We start from the raw sequence: 22,747 nt of genomic DNA, 5'->3' as shown, positions 1-22,747 counted from the left end.
ATGCTTAATTATGTTGATGGCCCTAGCTTCTGGAGCTGTGGAATAGGTCAATGGACAGGCCGACTTAATTCAACACAGCACTAACATTGTTTTACCCGAAAAAGTGGCAAATTCTCCACCCAAATCCAGAACCATTACACCCGACGGACGATCTGCTGAATATTTAGAATCCTTAGGTTTAGACATTCCAGAAAAATGCAGGATGATATTGAAAGCAGTAAGAGCTCCTGCATCATAAAAGGTATATGCTCTCAAACAGACCACATTTCTTAACTGAACCAAGCGAAAGAAACATCATCCTCTGAGAATAGTGCAGAATTAATCTTTGCCTTACTTACTAACCTTAGCTAAATCAGGTCAAAAATATCCCTTGATAAGGGTGCACTTACCTGCGATAACTAAATATTTGAGGAGACCAGGTACTCCTTTGCTTTACTTCCCTAGAATAATTAAAGAATTTATGAAAGGTCATTCAGACTTTCACACTGGTCAGAAGACCACCTCCAGTTTGTAAAGTGTATTTGTATTAGCCGAGCTAATGAAGAACCCTTTCAAGTCAATATATGCTTCAATCATTCAACATTTATCCTGGCAATAAGCTTTACAGCTAGTCAAAAATTGGCTAGAAGAATTAGGAAGGCTTAGGGTCATTCGTACTGTCTCTCTCCATCACCCTAATAAAAAGAGAAAAAAAACAGAAACATCGTATACCACCCATTATCTGGGATTTTCAAAGTTAACTTTGAACTTCTTAGTGATGAATGACAGAACAAATGACATTTCGCATAACCCCTACTGTTGACAGGATGGACTGAAAATATGACTGACGCTTGTAAATAATATTTCTTCCATTTAACCTGAAAAAACAAAGCCATCACCATACACTCACGTGGTGGGGGCAAAGAGAGCTCCTAGTAAGCTAAGGAGCAAAGAATTGTGTGTGTGTGTGTGTGTGTGTGTCTGTGTTTGTGTGTGTGTGTGTCTGTGTGAGAAATGGGGTTTCTTGTTGGCTAGGGTAAGCACCTCAGCCAGACAGAACCCAGCAGCACCCTAGTGAGGGTGGTACATTACACACCAAGGATAACCTCGCTCATCCCGGTAGCTTGACACAGAGCAGTCAGGCTTATCCCCAGAGGTCATGTATAGAGCATTTGTGTAACACACTCACCCCAGTGACACAATAAATACACCACAATAGTGTATGTGTGTATATATATATATATATATTGAAATTTGAGCTATTTTTCTAAATTTTTACAAATCCTGCTAGGGCCTTGTGTTAGTCCCTGTTAGCATGTTTAGAGTTTAAAAGTTTTGTAAAAGTTTGGATTAAGTTCTAGAGATAGTTTTAGATTCTTAAAAAGTATCCCAACTTTTAGAGAAATAATGTCTACTGCAGTAGAGATGGTGGTGGAGCTCAACCTCACCCTTACCTGCATCTTAGGATGTCAGAGTTAAGGACTCTCTGCAAAATCAAAAAGATAAAAACTAGATCAAACCCTACCAAAGTACAGCTCCAGGAGCTCTTGGCAGAGTTTGCTACAAAGAACCCCTCTGAAGATACCCTTACAGAGGGAGAAGCTAGTGATGGGGAGAAATTCCCACCTCCACTCCTAGTTAGGGAGAACAGGGCTCCACCAACCCTGACTCCACAAGTGATAGTCCGAGATGCTGCTTCTCCCACATGGAAGTCCAACAACTCTGGAAGCATTGAGGGCAGCCTCAATGAAGATGACCTCCTGTTAGCCAGGATGGCCAAAAGATTGGCTTTGGAGAGACAGCTCCTAGCCATAGAAAGGGAAAGACAAGAGATGGGCTTAGCTCCCATCAATGGTGGCAGCAATTTAAATAGGGTCAGTGATACTCTTGACATGCTAAAAATCCCCAAAGGGATTGTAACAAAATATGAAGATGGTGATGACATCACCAAATGGTTCACAGCTTTTGAGAGGGCTTGTGCAACCAGAAAAGTAAACAAATCTCACTGGGGTGCTCTCCTTCGGGGAATGTTCACTGGACAGTGTAGGGGTAGACTCATCACACTCTGGAAAAGATGCAGAATCCTATGACCTCATGAAGGCTACCCTGATTGAGGGCTTTGGATTCTCAACTGAGGAGTACAGGATTAGGTTCAGGGGGGCTCAAAAATCCTCGAGCCACACCTGGGTTGATTTTGTTGACTTCTCAGTCAAAACACTGGATGGTTGGATTAATGGCAGTGGTGTAAATGATTATGATGGGCTGTTCAATCTGTTTATGAAAGAACACCTTTTAAGTAATTGTTTCAATGATAAACTGCATCAGCATCTGGTAGACCTAGGTCCAATTTCTCCCCAAGAATTGGGAAAGAAGGCAGACCATTGGGTCAAGACTAGGGTGGCCAAGACTTCCACAGGGGGTGACCAAAAGAAAGGGGTCACAAAGACTCCCCAGGGGAAGAGTGTTGAGACATCCAAGGGTAAAAGTAAAGAGTCTTCTACAGGGCCCCAAAAACCTGCTCAGGAGGGAGGGTCCAAAGCCTCTTCACAATCCAATTTTGGGTACAAGGGTAAAAACTTTGATCCCAAAAAGGCCTGGTGTCGTAGCTGTAATCAGCAGGGACACCAAACTGGAGACAAGGCCTGTCCCAAGAAAGGTTCCACTTCAACTACTACTCCAGTTAGCACTGGAATAGCCAGTCTCCAGGTGGGATCAACAGTGTGCCCAGAGCAAATCAGGGTTCACACTGAAGCTACATTAGTTTCTGAGGGTTGGGTGGACTTAGCCACACTTGCTGCCTGGCCCCCTAATATGCAAAAATACAGGCAGCAACTCTTGATTAATGGGACAAGTGTAGAAGGCCTGAGGGATACAGGTGCCAGTGTCACAATGGTGACAGAGAAACTAGTTTCCCCAGGACAATACCTGATTGGACAAACGTATCCAGTCACCAACGCGGACAATCAGACTAAAGTACATCCCATGGCTATGGTAACTTTAGAATGGGGAGGGGTCAATGGCCTGAAACAGGTGGTAGTCTCCTCTAATATCCCTGTAGACTGTTTGCTTGGAAACGACCTGGAGTCCTCAGCATGGGCTGAGGTAGAACTCAAAACCCATGCAAGGCTCAGGGTGAAAAAGTGGTGTTGGAGCCTGGAATAATGGCCTAACCCTCCAAGAGAAAAGGAAAGAAGACTGGGGAACCAGCTTCAACACAGCAAAAGAAAAATAACCTCTCTTCCCAGGAAGAAGTTCTGCCCTCTGAGGGAACTGAGCCCATGGAGTTGGAACCTTATCAGGTTGAACTCTTAGGCCCAGGGGGGCCCACAAGGGAGCAGCTGTGTAAGGGGCAAGAAACCTGTCCCTCGCTTGAAGGCCTTAGGCAGCAAGCTGCTGAAGAGGCCAAAGGAAAAAAATCAGTGTTACACATAGGGTCTATTGGGAAGATGGACTCCTTTACACTGAGGCAAGAGATCACAAACCTGGTGCCACTAGGAGAGTGGTAGTGCCTCAGGAGTTGAGAGAGTTCATCCTGACCTTAGCCCATGATATTCCACTTGCTGGGCATTTGGGACAAACCAAGACTTGGGAGAGGTTAGTCAACCATTTCTATTGGCCCAACATGTCCCAGAAAGTAAAGGTGTTTTGTGTCTCCTGTGCCACCTGTCAAGCCAGTGGTAAGACAGGTGGCCATCCAAAGGCCCCCCTCATTCCATTTCCAGTGGTCGGGGGTCCCCTTTGAAAGAGTGGGCATAGTGGGTCCTCTTGAACCTCCCACAGCCTCAGGGAATCAGTATATCCTAGTAGTAGTGGATCATGCCGCTAGGTACCCTGAAGCAATTCCCCTTAGGTCCACTACTGCCCCAGAAGTAGCTAAAGCACTCATTGGTATCTTTACCAGAGTGGGATTTCCTAAGCAGGTGGTGTCTGACAGGGGACCAACTTCATGTCAGCATACCTGAAGCACATGTGGAATGAGTGTGGGGTGACTTACAAATTCACCACACCATACCATCCACAAACCAATGGTCTTGTGAAAAGATTCAACAAGACATTGAAGGGCGTGATCATGGGGCTCCCTGAAAAGCTCAAAAGGAGATGGCATGTCCTCTTACCATGTCTGCTTTTCGCCTACAGAGAGGTGCCTCAGAAGGGAGTAGGGTTTTCCCCCCTTTGAACTCACTCAGCACATGCACACTGCTTGCCAGCTTGTGTGTGCTGGTGGGGAGAAAATGACTAAGTCATGGCACTCCCCTCAGGGTACCATGCCAACCTCACACTGCCTATGGCATAGATAAGTCACCCCTCTAGCAGGTCTTATAGCCCTAAGGCAGGGTGCACTATACCACAGGTGAGGGCATAGGTTCATGAGCACTATGCCCCTACAGTGTCTAAGCAAAACCTTAGACATTGTAAGTGCAGGGTAGCCATAAGAGTATATGGTCCGGGAGTCTGTCAAACACGAACTCCACAGCACCATAATGGCTACACTGAAAACTGGGAAGTTTGGTATCAAACTTCTCAGCACAATAAATGCACACTGATGCCAGTGTACACTTTATTGTAAAAATACACCCAGAGGGCATCTTAGAGATGCCCCGTGAAAACATACCCGACTTCCAGTGTGGGCTGACTAGTTTTTGCCAGCCTGCCACACACCAGACATGTTGCTGGCCATATGGGGAGAGTGCCTTTGTCACTCTGTGGCCAGGAACAAAGCCTGTACTGGGTGGAGGTGCTTCTCACCTCTCCCTGCAGGAACTGTAACACCTGGCGGTGAGCCTCAAAGGCTCACCCCCTTTGTTACAGTGCCACAGGGCATCCCAGCTAGTGGAGATGCCCTTCGGCCACTGTCCCCACTTTTGGTGGCAAGGCTGGAGGAGATAACGAGAAAAACAAGAAGGAGTCACTCCCCAGTCAGGACAGCCCCTAAGGTGTCCTGATCTGAGGTGAATGACTTAGAAATCCTCCATCTTGCAGATGGAGGATTCCCCCAATAGGATTAGGGATGTGACCCCCTCCCCACATGGAGGAGGCACAAAGAGAGTGTAGCCACCCTCAGGGCTAGTAGCCATTGGCTACTAACCTCCCAGACCTAAACACACCCCTAAATTGAGTATTTAGGGGCGCCCAGAACCGAGGAAGATAGATTCCTGCAACCTGAAGAGGAAGAAGGACTGCTGACCTGAAGCCCTGCAGAGAAGACGGAGACACTAACTGCTTTGGCCCCAGCCCTACCGGCTTGTCTCCCCACTTCAAGAAAAACTGCAACAGCGACGCATCCCCCAGGGTCGAGCGACCTCTGAGCCTCAGAGGACTACCCTGCATCTAAAAGGACCAAGAAGCTCCCGAGAACAGCTGACCTGTTCAACAAACCTGCAACTTTGCAACAAAGAAGTAACTTTTAAAGACCACATGTTTCCCGCCGGAAGCGTGAGACTTTCCACTCTGCACCCGACGCCCCCGGCTCGACCTGCGGAAAACTAACTCTACAGGGAGGCCTCCCCGGCGACTGCGAGCCCGTGAGTAGCCAGAGTTGACCCCCCCTGAGCCCCCACAGCGACGCCTGCAGAGGAAATCCAGAGGCTCCCCCTGACCGCGACTGCCTGCTTTAAGGAACCCAACGCCTGGAAACCACACTGCACCCGCAGCCCCCAGGACCTGAAGGAACCTAACTCCAGTGCAGGAGCGACCCCCAGGCGACCCTCTACCTAGCCCAGGTGGTGGCTACCCAGAGGAGCCCCCCCGTGCCTGCCTGCATCGTTGAAGAGACCCCCGGGTCTCCCCATTGAATCCTATTGAAAACCCGACACCTGTTTGCACTCTGCACCCGGCCACCCCAGTCCCGCTGAGGGTGTACTTTCTGTGCCTACTTGTGTCCCCCCTGGTGCCCTACAAAATCCCCCTGGTCTGCCCTCCAAAGTCGCAGGTACTTACCTGCTGGCAGACTGGAACCGGGGCACCCCTATTTCCATTGAGGCCTATGTGTTTTGGGCACCACTTTGACCTCTGCACCTGACCGACCCTGAGCTGCTGGTGTGGTAACTTTGGAGTTGCCTTGAACCCCCAACGGTGGGCTACCTTGGACCCAACTTTGAACCCTGTAAGTGTTTTACTTACCTGTGAACGTAACCTCTGCTTACCTCCCCCAGGAACTGTTGATTTCTGCACTGTGTCCACTTTTAAAATAGCTTATTGCCATTTTTGCCAAAACTGTACATGCTATTGTGATTATTCAAAGTTCCTAAGATACCGGAGTGAAATACCTTTCATTTAAAGTTTTGTTTGTAAATCTTGAACCTGTGGTTCTTAAAATAAACTAAGAAAATATATTTTTCTATATAAAACCTATTGGCTTGGAATTGTCTTTGAGTGTGTGTTCCTCATTTATTGCCTGTGTGTGTACAACAAATGCTTAACACTACCCTCCGATAAGCCTACTGCTCGACCACACTACCACAAAATAGAGCATTAGAATTATCTCTTTTTACCACTAGCTTACCTCTAAGGGGAACCCTTGGACTCTGTGCATGCTATTTCTTACTTTGAAATAGTACATACAGAGCCAACTTCCGATATATGACCAACTCATTTAACATCACTGAATTTATATATGCCTATCTGTAACTTAACACCAGAACCTGTATGTTGCATTATAGCTCTGAGCCAGAGGACATAATTGTCACCATATAATTCCCAAAAACACTTGCAAGGGGGCAGTGGCTAAAATACACTAATCCCCCAAAGGTTAGCATACGTAATGAGCAGGCCCTTGTAGATACATACAAACACACTAACTGAGCGCTAGATCATCTGCGCTCCTACCAGGTCAATTACAGTAGTTTTCACGTCCTGCAAGAAGCATTGGTATCTCAAGCTGCAGATGTAGAGGACATGGGGCCTGCACTCCTTGTAGATGACTTACTGGAGGTGGACGGGCTTGTTCGGCTTTCTCCAAGCACGGCTGACACCGCAATGAAAGACAGAACAGGTGCCCTGTGTAATGCTATCTGTATTTAACAGATTCCATCTTGATCACCGACTCCAATTTGTGCTTAGATTAGCTTCAACTGCTGTCACATCAGTAGCGCAGGTATTTTTCCCCACGCACAGCTTAACACCCTACATTTGAACGTGTTTTCGCTTTTCTCACCAGGGAAGGGAACATAACATGGGGGATGCAACGCTGATAAAAGTGCAAGGATGAGAATGTTTATAGCAGAGAAAGGTATGACTCTGTCTTGGAAATGCACACTGGGTTCTGGCCAATCCTTTTGTGTGTCTTCAACACTGACCAAGTACATCCAGCGTTTGAATTTCAACCTTACTTGAAGGGAGGAGGTTACCAGAAGCTTTCTTTTAAGTTTAAGGTATATAAGGTGGGGAAACTTGGCGCAGAGGCAGAAGGAACTCATTTATGAGGGTGGATGCACTGCTCAGAAAAATCAGAGTCCCTGAACAATGCCGCTAAGGGTTCAATCACAACCGCAAATAGCAGGGCGACAGAGGGCACCCCTGTTGAGTGCCTTGCATCACTGGGAACCACTATGCGCCCACACCCAATTGCACTCTAACCTCAAGGTTGGACGACAAGAGCTGAACGTAACCTATAAATTTAGGGCAGAATCCCACTCTAGATAGAAGACCAAACAAGTAATCCCAGTCAACAGAGTAGAAGGCCTTCTGAAGATTGAGGGACAGTAGGGCTCTATGCTACCCTGTTGGTCCACTTCATGCAAGTGCATTGTGCACCTGTCTTCGGTTGTATTGAGTGGCCCAGTGGGGCATAAACCCGGACTTCAATGCAATGTTCTTATTAAAAAAATGCACTGCTGAGGTGGAAACGAAATGGAGAGTGGAAAAGCTTGCGATGGAAACATTTTACACTGAAACAGTGGAGGAGGCTGGTGAGGACTTTTAGTTGGTCCTCCATATTCCCACTGTGAAAGGAAATACACTACAATGTGCAGTACGGTTCGCACTAAACTCCCTGCAGACTCCATGACATGTATCACATTGCATCCCCCAGATCCTAGAGTGGTTGTGGCTTGCAGGGGAGGTGCTGCATATTCGATGGTCAACCCCTTTTCGCAGAGGGTGTCAAACTTATTCAGGTTCACACTAGGCTATCTGATACTCTTGACATCGCAAGTGAAGCACTTGGGACTAACACCTGTGGATTTTAAGGCAATGGGGGCTGCTAAACCAACTATAGCCCATATTTGGAAACAGCTGGACTGCCCCATCACTCAGTGGTACCTCACTCACTATGGAGCAGCTGGTTAGCCATATGAATGGTACCTATTTACTTTATGAATCCAAATGGAAGCCAGTATATGCCAAACTAAGCAAGGGCTCACAAATCTCACTGCTTCCTCCTCGATGCAGGCCTTAGGCTTATTTCACTAATGTGAATGAGAGTTTTATGTTTTTCTTTGACTACTTGTATGCGTATGCTTTACGGACACTAACGTGACAGGACGCTTGTGGGAAGGGGAATTTTTCCTTTCTGAAGTTGGGGTTTGCAAAATGGAAGTGGGTGGGGCCACAGAGGGGATAAGTGGGGGCCAAGAGAGGTCCCAGCCTATTTCAATCAACATATGCCTTTTACTGACCGAATTATGCGAAGACTGTAACCACCATTAGCTCAAGTTTTTTATGTTTTTTGATAATGTCTCTCACTACCTGTAGATTTGGCTGGTCTGTCTCAGCTGCTCAGATCCTGAAACTCCAATAAAAGATTTTCACAACACATAGAAAAACAAAAGTGGTGTCCCAGGCTGGTAAATAGTCCTCTAAAAATATCGGACAGTTTAAAGTCTTTTACATACACATTCAAGAAATAAAATATCTGGTTCCACTTACCTGGATTACTTTGTCGACCTTCAGGTCTTCCAGGGAAGGATACAAGGACATGGTGGAAGAGGATACCTCTGAAAAACAGTGGGGCATTGTTAAACTCAATACAAACATTTTCCATGAAGCATGTTTTACCTTAGGCTGCACAGGTGAATGATTTGCAGATCACAGTATAAATGCTCAATTACTGTCTTTAATATTTTTAAACAGACACGCTTTAAAAAAGTAGGATGCAAGTCTTAACCATGAAAACAAATACAAACGAGCCATGACAAATTCAAAAGCTTGTGTATAATGAAAGGCATGGTCAGTTGGGCTAAGAATGGTTTAGAATGGGCACAGTGTCAGTTTTACAAGCAGAACCAGGTTTATTGTGGCTATTTTTCGCGAACTTTAAACACAGCGAAGGCTGATAATGTTATACTAGTCAAACTCGAAGATTCAATTAAAAAGCATTGTCCTAGCAAGAAGTTAATATGGCAAAAGCATGAAGATTATGGGCACACATGCCAGGTGGAGGCAAGAAGTGGATGGTGCAGAAGACCACGTAAATACATGAATGCTCTGGCTTAATGAAAGATGACTTCTTGGTACTATGAACACTTGATATTTCACTCAGCTTGCACCTGCAATGCTCTTTCGCTGTTTGTGGTGTCGGTACCAGAGTTGGAGGTCTTTATATAAAGGGATGCAGAGGGAGGCAGGAGAAAGGGACAGAAGATCCCTGGATTTGGGCACCTCCAGAGACTGATGCAGCCTGGGGTTTCACGTTGATGCCCCGCTGTTGTGAGCCTTAGGGAAAAGAAGAGGAAGCTGTTGCGTCTGGGCTGCTTATGTATGGGGTCACAACAGCTTCATCTCTACTGAGGAAGAAGGAGACTTTAAAAATGAGAGCCAAGTCTATTAGCAAGTTCCCACTGGGCTGCTTTATGGCTGGGCAGCCACAGAAGCCATGGGGCAGAAAGGGAGTGTTGTAGGACAGAAGCGGGTTAGGCGCTGCATGATATAGAGAAGGACTGCTGAAGATCTCTCTCTCAAAATTGAGAAGCCGGGCCTGTTCGCTACAGAAACACTGACAATCTGTTCTAAAACAAAATGCATTAACATTTTAATAAGCCATAAAAGGGTGTTCAGTTAGCAGGGATGTGGAATTCCTATCGCCCGACAAACTGAGTGGACAAAAAAATTTAATGTATGCAGATTTATGCACTGTAGTTATTATACTATACCCCAAACAAATGTAAATATTAGTAATAATTGCCCAACATGTGGTGGAGTAACGACATAAGTGCACATGATTTTGAATTGCCCGATGAATAAGGTGTTTTTCGGTCAATGTATTTTCTTTTTTTTTTTTTTAACTCTATTGGCAGTGCTTAATTTGTAAAAAGAATTAGTCTAATGGAACGTGGATTTGTAGAGCCCTGCTCATTACCTTAGAGCAGGGATGTGGCATTCATATCGCCCGACGCCCAGGACATATTATTGGGGGTCAAGGGCAACAAGTTTTCATGTTTATTTTGTCCTTGGGACAAGTAGGCCCAACTCCCTGCAGCACAAACCCTTTGGCTGCCAGTTTACAGAGAAGGAAACTGTCTGCAGTTGAGGGAATGTGTGTCCATGTGTTAATGCTGTTCAACTTTGTATTTATGGTTCATTAATGAAAAGCCCTCATTATTAGGGAGAACGCTGTAAATAAACATTTTAGAGTCACAATGCACTACGGTCAGTGGCTCCAGTAAAAAAAAAAAATCATAATAATTAAATGTGTTGATGCATGCTAGTATTTCCCAAAAATATTCCTAATGGAAAATCAGTGCAACCATTTTGAACAAGATAACGGGAAGGATGAAAATAAACAAGCACTGGCAAAGCCAACCTTTTTGTGAGTCTTTTGGTTTTGTCAATGCGAGTCTTGTTTTGACATGGCTTTTGTAACACTTTATTGTTTTGGGAGCTGCCAGGCCCTCACCATTGCAACAAACACTGGCAAAAAAAATATTTCAAAAATAAACAAATTAAAAAAAACCTATTTGGTCTCAAAAAGCACATGATGCCAACAGTGGCATAACAAAGGCCCCACAGCCCCCCTCAGCACTGCACCCGTCTTGAGTGAGTCTGGAGAAGGGGGCCTCCATGTTCTTTGCAGGGGAGTCCCCTCCAGTTTCGTTACACCAGTAATTGCCACAGTAGTTCCTGGCACGTGACATAACTACTTTGTGTGCCAATATGCTCCTTGTAGAAGAGCAGAATGAGATCGCTCACGGTAAAGCCAGGCAAATAGAAGTTTAATAAAAATAAAATGTATTTGTTAACGCCAGGCCTCAACAGGGACCCAATTTTTTAAGAAAGTCACTAAAATTCACCCATGGTATATGTCTTTGAGTAAGTGGTTTTCATGAAATCACATGAACTTACAGAAGCAGACCAGGAATTCGTACTCTTGTAAAAATATTTGTGAACTGTAATTTAGCACAAGCAAATATGCATGTGTGTATTTGCTCAAGTGAAAATCTATTGCACGTTTACAAGTTCACTTTCCCTTAAACCGTTTTTTTCCACAACCCTGGAAGAACTGCTTCTGCCACGGTCAGGAGTAAATTTCCAACATTTCTCATTATGGGAAAAGGTTAGAGAATCGCTGATGAAAATCCTTACAACATACAGACTCAAAGGCATTCCTGCCCTGGAACTACTGCTTACTGCTTCTTCTAGCCCCAGTATGTAGAAAAGGGGAGAAAATAAGGAAATTGGTCTAGTAGTTAAAATTACAAGTATTCAAACCCTACTATAATAGTAGCCGTGGCATAATCATAGAGGCTATTATCAGAGTTCTTACATAATGTGATTTCTGTCATAATTTGTTGCATCCCTACATGGCACCAAAGGGACAAGCAGATGTTTTTTACAGGACAAGTAGATTTAAGAAGCTACCTGTCCCATGGACAAGTAGATATTTTATTAAATTCCACCCCCCCTCTTTCCGATTTAGGCATAAAACCAAAGACAGTAAATGAGATATAGGAATGATCAAACAGGTTATGCTTATCCAACATAATTATTTTGATCATGGTCAAAGTAAAGAGAAGGATTTTGCTTTAGAGGCAGAAAATATTTATGTCATCAATCAGCAGAGCGTGTGCCAGTTTAAACCAGTTCAGATTTGTGCTGGCCATTAAACTGAGATATTATGGCCTGTAAAACAAACAAACAAAAAAATACCAAAGAAAAAGTCAATTTGCCAGGTTGGAAGGTGCAGAGAAAACTCTTGGGGACTGGCAGCTGTAATCTTGGATGAAGATGTGTGGACTAGATGAAGGAGTGAAGCTTTGTATGAGTTAATGTTTTCAGGTAGGAGCCTGCAGCTGTCTGGTTGCAAATAACTAATTTGTGCATGCTGAAAAAGCACCTAGTAATACATTCAGCCATTTCTTACCGTTGGCTTTGTGTTTTGTAACTCCACATTGATTGCTTTCTATTCACTGGATTCATTTGTTTTAGGCCCTGTAACATATGTCTTTGTCCCTCCCGTGGAGCATAGTTTGTTTATTACCTCTCTGATGGACTATTTTTTCATGAGTGGTCGCTTTCTGGGAACTCTTTCTTTTTTGTGCAGCACTCTCTAAGAGTGGACGTGACTTCAGCTGTCTCCCTTGTATGTTAGTTCAGGAAGACATAAACGTGTTGTATTTCTACTGATTTCAGGCACTACCTGTTCATCAAGCACGCATGCCAGCGAGGAACAATGTTCTGTATGCCAGCGTTGTAATTTAGTTCAGTGCTCTTTACCAACAGCATATCCTAAACAATCATCTTCCTTAATTTCACGCCCATCCCATAGGTGCTAGAATTAGAGGAGGTAGGATGGTGGGGGGAGGGGTGGGGGGGAAGGAAATGGGGAGGCTGAAGCACCACCCCCCCCCCAAAAAAAACATAAGAACGCCGACATTCAGAGGTGGAATGAGCAATAAAGAGGCCTTTCATTTTTTTTTTTTTATCTTATCACATTTTCTGTGCAAAAGACTGGTCAAATGTCAGGCTCCGTCTTCTAACAAATGGCTGTTAAATCTTTTAAAATATAGCTGCTGACCAGTGCTAAAGTGCAAGTTCTCCCTGTGTAAATGGTATTTGTGATTGTTTTTCTCCACGATTGGCATAGGTGATTTACTATTAAGTCCCTAGTGAAGTGCATTATGTGTTCCCTAGGCCTCTAAATCTAATGCTACTAGTGGGTCTGCAGCACTGTCTGTGCAACCCATATGAGTAGCTCTGGAAACATGTCTTAGACCTGCCACTGCAGTGGCAGTGTGGGCAGTTTTGAACTGCCGGTACGACCTAGCAAGTACCTCCACTTGCCAGGCCCACACCTTCCCTTTTACTACATGTAGGTAACCCCTAAGGTATTCAAAAGATAGGCTCATACTGGTGCGTTTTGCATGTCCCGATAGTGAAATACTGCTAAATTCGTTTTTCGCTATTGCAAGGCCCATCTCTCCCACAGGTTAGCACGGGACTGCCTTCAAATCTCTTAAGTGTAATTTCCTATTGGGAGCAGATAGAGGTGTGGTGTTTGGGGTCTCTGAACTCACAATTTAAAAATACATCTTTTGGTGAAGTTGTTTTTTAGATTGTAAGTTTGAAAACGCCACTTTTTGAAAGTGGGCATTTTCATGCTCAACCATTCTGTGTCTCTGTCTGCTGGAATACACGTCTGGGTCAGGAAGACAGTTGGGCTGTTTGTGAATTCACTTGTAACAGTCGCACAAAGGGAGCTGCATATCCTGGTGGGCCTTCCTTGGCTAGAGTGGTGGAAGGAGATGACACTTGCACCTGAATAGGGCTGTGCCTGCCCTTACACAAAACAGTTTCCAACCCCCTTTAGTGTGTCTGGGGCTAGGGCAGTAAAGGCAAGGTCTTGTGCACTACAAAGACTTTCCTTTGAAGTTTGTCTATTTCAAAAGCAGAAACAAGTAAAAGTATTGGACCGCTGAGACAACAACTTCGAAACACTTCTGGACTGACGAAATTCTGCCAGGAAGAAGAGCTGGATGCTGTAGGACGGACTGACACTGACTGTTGCACTGGCCTGCCTCTTCTGTCCTGGGAGTGACAAGACTGGACTTTGCTTTCCAAACCCTGCTTTTGCAAAGGCTTGAACTAAGTTCGCCTCCTGTTAAGAGTGTCAGGGACATCAAATACTTCATCTACCAGCGCCTGGGCTCTTCTGCTGAGAATCCTGACTTGCCAAGTTATGCTAAATCCAGTCCCTGGGCCCTTGAAAGTTGAAACTGGTGTCCTGAGGAAGGAAATCCAAGCATCGGAACGCTGCAGCTGAAAATCGAAACGTTGCCTGACTTGCGGCAGAAGAATCGACGCAGCACTTGCCTTGCAGTGGAAGAATCAACAAGTGCCTGTAGGATCGATGCCGCGCCTGTTCCACCACGGCTCTATCATAACCATGCACCTGGATTTTCCCTTGCATTGTCCCTGGGTGTCATTTTCGCATTGACCCCGTACCGCAGTAAGGTAAAGAGGATATGTGACGGGAAACTGACACATGACCTCCCCTGCGGGGAAAGAACCGACGCATCACTTCCCCTGCCAGTAAGGAACCAACACATCGCTTTGCTTTTCCGATGCATCACCTCCCTCGAGTCATCTTTGTTTTTGATGCATCCCTGGTACTGTGTGTTAAAAGGATACAACCATTGATTCCTATGCATTAAGACTCATTTAAACCTTTAAAAAGTGATACCTTTACTTGTCTATGTTGGATTTTTGTCTTGTTTTATTCAGATAAATATTGGCTATTTGTCTAAAATGGTGTGGAGTACTACAGTGGCGGTGGGTGAAAATCCTTTATGCATTGCTGCTATGATAAGCCTGACTGCTTGTGCCAAGCTACCAAGGAGGAAGCAGGGGTTATCATAGCTGCGTGGCTCTCCCTTACCCTAACTAGAGTGAGAATCCCCACTTGGACAGGGTGCAAACCACTGCCAACTAGAGACCCCAGAGCGCTGTAATTTAAATAGCATTTGCTCAAATATTCTGTGTGCACTTTGAAGCTTTTACTTCAGTATTGATTGTTAATGAAAAAGTGCTGAAAAACACTAGTCTCCATCAGTGAGCCATACAGACTGATTACTGTATTGTTTGCAATACACATCTCAAAACAATATAATAGATTTTAACGGGATCCATGGGCGCTAGACCAGGGACACAGTCAGAGGACTTTCCGCAAGAGTCTGACAATACAATAATATTACTTATCAACAGCTGTAAATACGTGTGTACACAGACATTACAAAGGACAATTAGAACAACCACCCAATACGGTTCTTTTATCAGCAACACTTATAGAGCAAGTCTCAACAATGCATGGAGGTTTTATAGCATTTGCTACCTTAACTGGGACGGTTTCCAACCATTTCTAATGTTTACAGAGATTAAAGGAATAAGGGGATGGTGAGCCAAAGATTCCATTTCATTCTGGTTCATTAAAATTAAGTTACTTCCTTTGCACACTTGACACGCTAAAGGTAGTGATAGGTGGCAAAAGCAGCTTAGCCCAGGGTGTGGTAGACAGACAGTGACCCAGATACAGGAGAGCACAGTATTGTCAATTATGTGTCTTTTATAGAGACTAGGGGCATAATTTAGAGGGCAGTATGAAATGAAATCCTCAAAGTAACTCTACAAGATGTACGTCCTTCATTTCACCTAACTTACAACCACCTGTTTCCTGATCCCCACCCTGCTGGCACCAACACAGCCCTCAGACGCAACACAGACCATACTTTTTGGCTCCTAGGAAAATGTCTGCAAGCATCTATAATGTATAATATCAGTAGAACCATTAACTAACCCAATTGGGCCCCAAGGCGAGAAATGTTAACTTTGCCGTTGCTTGTAGTTTGTAAAAACATTTGTGTGATAGTGAAAGAGTTTGCAAGATTTATCACTCCTGGCAGTACGTATCTGCAACTACAGCAGGCTGCATTGTGTGATCCCAGCAATTCAGGGGCTGGAAAAGGAGTTATGGAACTGGTGAAATGCCATAAAGAGTGAGCGAAACCAGGTAATTTTTTCCAGGAAAATGTTTTATGAAATTATACCTTTAAGATTAAATATGATTTGTCAGTATTTAGCTGGCTATTTAGCTTCAACCCTGCCTGACAGTGCAGCTGTCTGCTTGCAGAAGTCTTATTTGGGACAGGCCAAGCAACTTCACCCACTGCTTTCCACTGGCAGTATGTTTTGTCACTCTTATTTTCTTGCTTTCTTTTCAATGGTCTAATTTGCTTACGTACATCCATCTCGTCTTTGTCCCTCCCGTGAAGTATAGTCTGTTTAGCAACTCTCCAAATGGCTCGTTTTATCCTTCCATAAGTATCCGCTTTGTGGGAACTTTTTTTTAAAATCATTTTCTATAAACACTCTACGAACGTTTCCCCGTTATCTCTATTTTACCATTTCTCTCAGCACATTTCATAACATTTAAAAAAATTAATTTGGTTTGGTTCACCGACCCAATTCGGATCAGCAAACAGAAAAAAATATTGTTCAGGTCATTTTGTAGGCGTGCGCCTACAAAATGATGCAGCCTCTATGCATGGCTAAACCAAGTCACAAAGCCAATAGGTCCCAAAAGTGAAAGGTGTAGCTTTACCAATGCTCATTTTTCATTTCAGTGCACAGTTAGTCTCGCTGATAGCAGGAGACCGGGATCAAGCAAAAAAAGTCTCTTGGCAACATATTTTCCACAGGAAAAAAAAAGACTTGCATGCAAACAAAAACAAAAAAAATAAAACAAACAAAAAAACACAAACAATCAATGCAAAAATTCTAATTCAGAAATTACATGAATTCCGCCTGCATAATTAAAAGTATTTATTAGTATAAATAAAGGGTCTCAGGGCGCTGGTGCTACTGCTTGAACAGCCAGGTCTTGAGAAGTTTCCTGAAGGTAAGGAGGTCTTTGGTCTGGCGCAGGTGGGTGGGAAGAGTTTTCCACTTTTTGGTGATGAGGTGCGAGAATGATCTACCACCGGTTATAGTTCTGCGGATGCATGGGACGGTTGAGAGGGCGAGGTCATCGGAGCGGAGATGCCGGGTCGGGGTGTAGGAGGAGAGCCGCCTGTTGAGGTATTCTGGTCCGGTGTTGTGCAGTGCTTTGTGAGCGTGGGTGAGGAGTATGAAGGTGATACTCTTGTTGACTGGGAGCCAGTGCAGGTTTCTAAGGGTGGTCTGTGATGTGGTAGTGGATGTCCAGGATGAGGCGTTCTGGATGCGTTGCAGCCTCTTCTGCAGTTTGGCCATGGTTCCTGCGTAGAGGGCATTGCCGTAGTCCAGTTTGCGGCTTAGAAGGGCTTGGGTGACTGTTCTACTGGTTTCAGTGGGTATCCATTTGTAGATCTTTCGGAGCATGCGGAGAGTGTTGAAGCAGGAGAAGAAGATTGCATTGACTTGCTGGGTCACGGATAATGAGGAGTCCAAGATGAATCCTAGGTTGCGTGCGTGGTCGGTGGGAGTTGGAGCGGCTCCAATAGTGGCAGGCCACCAGGAGTCATCCCATGCAGAGGGGGTGGAGCCGAAGATGAGGACTTCCGTCTTGTCGAAATTGAGTTTGAGGCAGCTGCTCTTCATCCATTCAGCGATGGCCTTCATTCCTTCGTGGAGGTAGGTCTTGGCGGAGTCCTTGGTGAGGGAAAGGATCAGCAGGGTGTCTTTGGCGTATGAGATGATGTTGAGGTTCTGAGATCAGGCGATGTTAGGGAGCAGGGCCATGTAGACGTTGAAGAGGGTCGGGCTGTGGGACAAACCCTGGGGTACACTGCAGATGATTTTGGTGGCCTCTGAGCGGAAATGGGGGGTGGGGGGGAAGGCGGACTCTCTGGGTTCTGCCGGTGAGATAGGAGGTGACCCAGTCCAGGGCTCTGTTGCGGATTCCTGAACTGCAGAGGCGTGAGCGTAGGGTGTGGTGGGAGACGTGTAGAACGTGGCCAAGAGGTGCAGGAAGATGAGGGCCGCAGTTTTGCCGCTGTCCAGTACGGTTCTGATGTCGGAGGCGGCGAGGAGGGCGGTTTCGGTACTGTGGTTGCTGCGGAATCCGGTTTGGGAGGGGTCCAGGGTGCAGTTCTCCTCGAGCAAGCGGGTTAGTTGTCTGTTGACAGCCTTCGATTACTTTTGCCGGGAAGAGGAGCAGGGAGATGAGCCAGAAGTTCTTGAGGTCCTTTGGGTCAGCCTTGTTTTTTTTTTTTGAGGAGGGCGTTGATCTCTGCGTGTTTCCAGCTCTCCGGGAAGGTGGCGGACTCCAAGGAGCTGTTGATGTTCTTCCGTAGTTGGGGTGCGATGACAGAGCTTGCTCTGTTGAGGGCAGGGGTCAGATGGAGAGCCAGAGTGGATGGTGTTCATGATTTCGATGGTGTCATTGTCGGGGGTACAGGAGAGCAGGAGGTTGGCCGGAGGTGAATCTGTGGTGTTGGCGGTTGCCGGGGTGGGGTCTGGGTGCTGAAGCTGTCGTGGATGTCTGCAATCTTGCTTGGAAGTAGGAGGCTAGGGAGTCGCGGAGGTCTTGGGATGGCAGGATGTTGTGGCGTTGGAGAGTTCCTTCATGACGTTGAAGAGCTCTTGGTGCCTATGTGCATTTTTGTTGATTCGGTCTTTGGAGGCGGTTCTCTTGGCGGCTCGGATGAGTTGGTGGTGTCTGCGGATGGCGTTTTTGAAGGTTGTGTGGTTGTACAGAGTCTGATCTTGGCTCCACTTTCTTTCAAGTTTTCTGCAGGTTTGCTTAGATTTGTGGAGGTCAGCGGTAAACCAGACGGCCTTTCTGTCAGTGCGTCTGTTGGAGGGATTCTTGACTGAGGCGAGAGTATTGGCACAGGTGTCGACCCATCGCCTGAAGTTGCGGGCAGCTGCATCAGTGGCGGTGGTGTCGATGGGTAGGTTCTGGGAGAGGGTTGCGAAAGGTTGGTCTTCGGTGACCTTGTTACAACTGCGGTGGGGGATCCGTTGTGGGTGGTGGTTTATTGAAGGAGATGTGGATGCAGCGGTGGTCTGTCCAGTGGAGTTCGGTGGTGTGGCTGAAGGAGAAGTGATTGCTGGTGGAGAAAAGAGAGTGTGTCCTGCGGAGTGGGTCGGTGTTGTGACAAGCTGTTTGAGGCTGAGGTTGGAGAGGTTGTCGAGCAGGGTGGCAGTGTTGTTGTCGCTGGTGTTTTCGTGGTGGAAGTTTAAGTCCTCAAGGAGTATGTAATCAGTTGATGCAAGAGTGGGCGTGCTGATGACGTCGGTAATGGAGTCGCTGAACTTCTGTTGGGGGCCGGGGTGCCTGTAGAAGAGGGTCCCTCGGAGGGTGGTGTTTGGGTCAGTGTGGATCTGGAAGTGCATGTGTTCGGCGGTGCTGAGGGTGTCTTTGGTGCTGGTCATGATCCGGTGGGTGTTCTTGTGGATGATGGCGATGCCTCCTCCTGGTTTGTTGGAGCGGTCCCTGCGGGTGATCTTGTAGCCATCCGGGATGGCTATGGCGATGTCAGGCGCTGAGGAGGGGTTCGTCCAGGTCTTGGTCAGGAAGGCGATGTCTTGGGAGGCTGAGTCGAGTAGATTCCATAGCTCTACTTCGTGCTTGTGGACGGAGCGGGTGTTGAGGAGGATACATCCAAGATGGTTGCGTCCTGCTTGGTGGGTGGGTGGGTCGTTGGCGTGGAGGCTGGTGAAGGTGAAGTTCCGGCAGGAGAAGAGTTCACGGGTGGTCTGCGTGGAGGCTTGAAGGCAGGAGAGCAGCTGGTGTTGAGGGCGCAGAGGGCGGCTGCATCATAGTGAAGATGTGCAAGGCAGCCAGGGGGGGAGAAACAGGAGCCAGAGGTCTGGCACTGGACATGGTCCAGGTGCGAACGGGCACAGATGGGCTTACCATTGGTACGGCCACCATTAAGTAGGGAGGTGGGGGGAGGAGAGGACAGCTAGGAGGCGGGAGAGGGGGCAGTAGCAAGTGGGGGGGGAGCAAAAGTGAGAGAAAAACGAGGAAGAGAGTAGGGAAGCAAAAGGAGCATAAAAGGGACAGAAAAGAAGCTGAGCAGAGAGCGAAAGGAGGAGAGAGGCAGACGGTAGCCTCGTAGGAAAGCAGAGCTCTCCCACTAGACACCAGGAATGAGGTACAGGCAGAAGCCTGCGGGTGGAGGAGGGCCTCAAACTCCTGACAGGGGTCAGGAGTTCAGAGAAGCCAGGGAAAGGGCTCTACTTCTAAGGTGGAGCCACGGGAGGCAAAGCAGTGCAATGACCAGGTCATTAGGGCAGCATAACTCTTTTTGCTGGAATGAACAAAAATGTAATTAATACATTTAAGCCAATGGAAATTTATATCATCAGATGTAAATTTTTATTAATTTTGTAGGGAAACTGCAACAGATGTGCAATGGCAATGTTTCTCCTTCATGTCCTCTGATCCAGTTAAAACCTAAAAATTTTACAGCTGACCACTTCAAACAGAAATGCCAGTGTTTGCAGAAGTGTTCCTGCAAGGACAGTTTGGTACACTACTATCAGAGATATGGGGAGACAGATGTTGTTAACTGAGGAAACTCCGAAGTGCTAAAATCAGAGATAAAGGCACTGCCAACTCTTTTATTGGAAAGTAAGATGATAGTAACTTGTCTGGAAAACAAGTTCTGTGCTATAACTTATTAACGTCGTTTCACTGATCAGAGAGTGATAAATGACGTCAACATAAACCTTGTTGAACAGGCATGCCAGCACAGGTGACAAGTTGGTTGGGATAGGATTGCTTTAAAGGCAAGGGTTAGATAACCAGAAGTAATGTTTTTCGCTGTTCCTCCTGGCAAGAATCATGAGATACTGATCTGGAAAGAATTTTAGACAATTCTTAATTAAATTATGGCAGTACATATGTGAGAGAACAGAACTTCCTGCGGTGATGGAGGGGGGGGGGGGGGCGGTCGAAGCACAGATTACCAAATGTGTTTACGGGTCACAGCAATTGATGACGTTACCCTTCCTGCCCAGCCCATAAAGATTTAAAGGAAAACAAGAAACATTCTTCCAGTTTCTTCTTACCTGGCTCTGAGGATTAGATGGATCTGAGGAAGCCGAGAGCGCGTACTACTGAACTGCAATTTTATCGGGTACCCGTGACGTGCGCGCTCACATACCCACAGGAAGCAATGTTGAGAAGAGATTGGCAGGGATTCCCCATCCAATCAAAAGACAGCGTACAGTCTCCAAGCCACTGCAGCCAATGAATAACTTGACCACAAAAAACGCTTGGCCAATCCTACCACAAGTATTCGACAACCAATCCATGGTTAATACCCTTTCCAGACAGGAATGTAATATGTATACACGTACATGATTGGTTGTTATCCAGGTGGGTGCAGACGATAAACCTCCAGACTCCTACTTCGCTTTTTGATTATGGTATAATTACCGCATATGGTGTTTCTTTCCGTGACGGAACGATTACGACACAAACGATACTTTTCTGCTTCGTTTAATGAACTGCTACGGAAAATGATGCAGAGGTTTTAGTCGTCTGTTTCTTTCCGCAGTGTTTTTCCTTCTGTGAGGGGCGACATATTCAAGGTGGATGGTAAACGAACCTTTCCGATGGGGTAGCTTCTCACAGTTCACACCAGCGCCATAATCTACTTTAAACCTTCCAAAATGTAGGGCCACTCATCTTGCTAATTTTATTGAGTTGTTACTCCGTGTTGGGTTCCACTTTTAGTGGATCTGAGTGCGTGTGGAGTCCTTAAAGAAAGAGCCGGTTAGTGAGGCTATGGGAGTGAGGATGTGGGCTTTGCTAAGTTAGATGAACAGCTTTTGGAGTTGTGTGACATAGCGGCTAATTGGTCTCTTTTCCCAGTTCTAGCTTTTACATAAACAATACTGGGGCTTGATTTTTTGGCTCCAACATTATTAGAGCTCAAGCATCACAGGCTGCAAAGTGGCAGGGATTCCCAATATCCTCAAAAAAGCGGGTAATTTTGCATACATCAAATAATGCTTACAATATTGCATCAACTGATTTAATTCCCGGCACACATTAACTTAGAAACACAATTAGTTACGCGCTAAGAGGTAGCCCCATGCCTTGCGTTACACCTTCAGCCAGTCGGTTGTGTGTCAATAACTTTACAAAAGATGCTACGTTCAGTTTTGCGTTTATGGCTTAAACAGGGAAAAAAGGGAGAACAAGCATGCTAAATGCCACTGGCCGAACTTGTTAGGCACAACACAGGGCTACTTCCTATGTCCAATTGGTGAATACCAAAAGAGCGCAAGATGTTGCAACAAAAAGTTTCAGACTGTAGGGCTCAGGAAGGTCTTGTGCGGTGACTGTACTCTGGCTGCTATCTGGGGGGCCAGTTTATCTATTTGGAGACACTGTCCTTATTAGGAATGCCTTTGGTGTCCGCTGTTATATATGTGGTGCGCGTACTCTTGCTAGCGAGTCTGACTTTATAAGTAAACGTACAAGGGGATGCGAATAGGTCGATGAACCTTTTGACTCGCAATTAAGATGTTCTTACCATAGATCCAGTACATAATCAATAATCAATACACAATAATCATTAGTAATCAATAATCAATGGAGTCAGTAATTGTAACACACCATGACCTTTCAGTCATGAATAACCACACCTTTAGAAATGTTTAGAATGTTTATTTCCCTAAATTAACAATGCTAAGGTCATGTAGATTAATCTCAACATCAAATGAAACACATACAGGAATAACAATGGTTTTCCAAAGCGGCGGAAGAAATGTAATATAATCAAAGCTTGAACTACAACACATTATAAAGTTACAGTGCAAATCAGTAATAAAGTAAACTGGGTCAATGTTATAACATACATGTAATTCAGCAGAGAAGTTCATAAAGTATTAGTCCCTG

At 45.6% G+C, this 22,747-nt stretch overlaps 1 protein-coding gene across 1 annotated transcript in view; it reads right to left on the bottom strand.

Moving 5' to 3' along the window:
* Window positions 1–21,045, bottom strand: part of SDCBP (syndecan binding protein) — a 92,308-nt gene extending 71,263 nt beyond the window's left edge. Inside the window, exons 1-2 of the mRNA XM_069220226.1 lie at window positions 20,908–21,045; window positions 8,845–8,912 (exon numbers count right to left, since the gene is read on the bottom strand). Coding sequence (XP_069076327.1) covers window positions 8,845–8,895 — 51 coding nt within the window. The 5' untranslated portion in view covers window positions 8,896–8,912; window positions 20,908–21,045. The remainder of the gene's footprint in view (window positions 1–8,844; window positions 8,913–20,907) is intronic.
* Window positions 21,046–22,747: the final 1,702 nt, after the last annotated feature.

Source organism: Pleurodeles waltl, chromosome 2_2, assembly GCF_031143425.1.
Source record: "Pleurodeles waltl isolate 20211129_DDA chromosome 2_2, aPleWal1.hap1.20221129, whole genome shotgun sequence".
Classification (NCBI taxonomy): Eukaryota; Metazoa; Chordata; class Amphibia; order Caudata; family Salamandridae; genus Pleurodeles; species Pleurodeles waltl.
The sequence above is the reverse complement of the archived record's forward strand: the minus strand, read 5'-3'. Positions and strand labels throughout refer to the sequence as shown.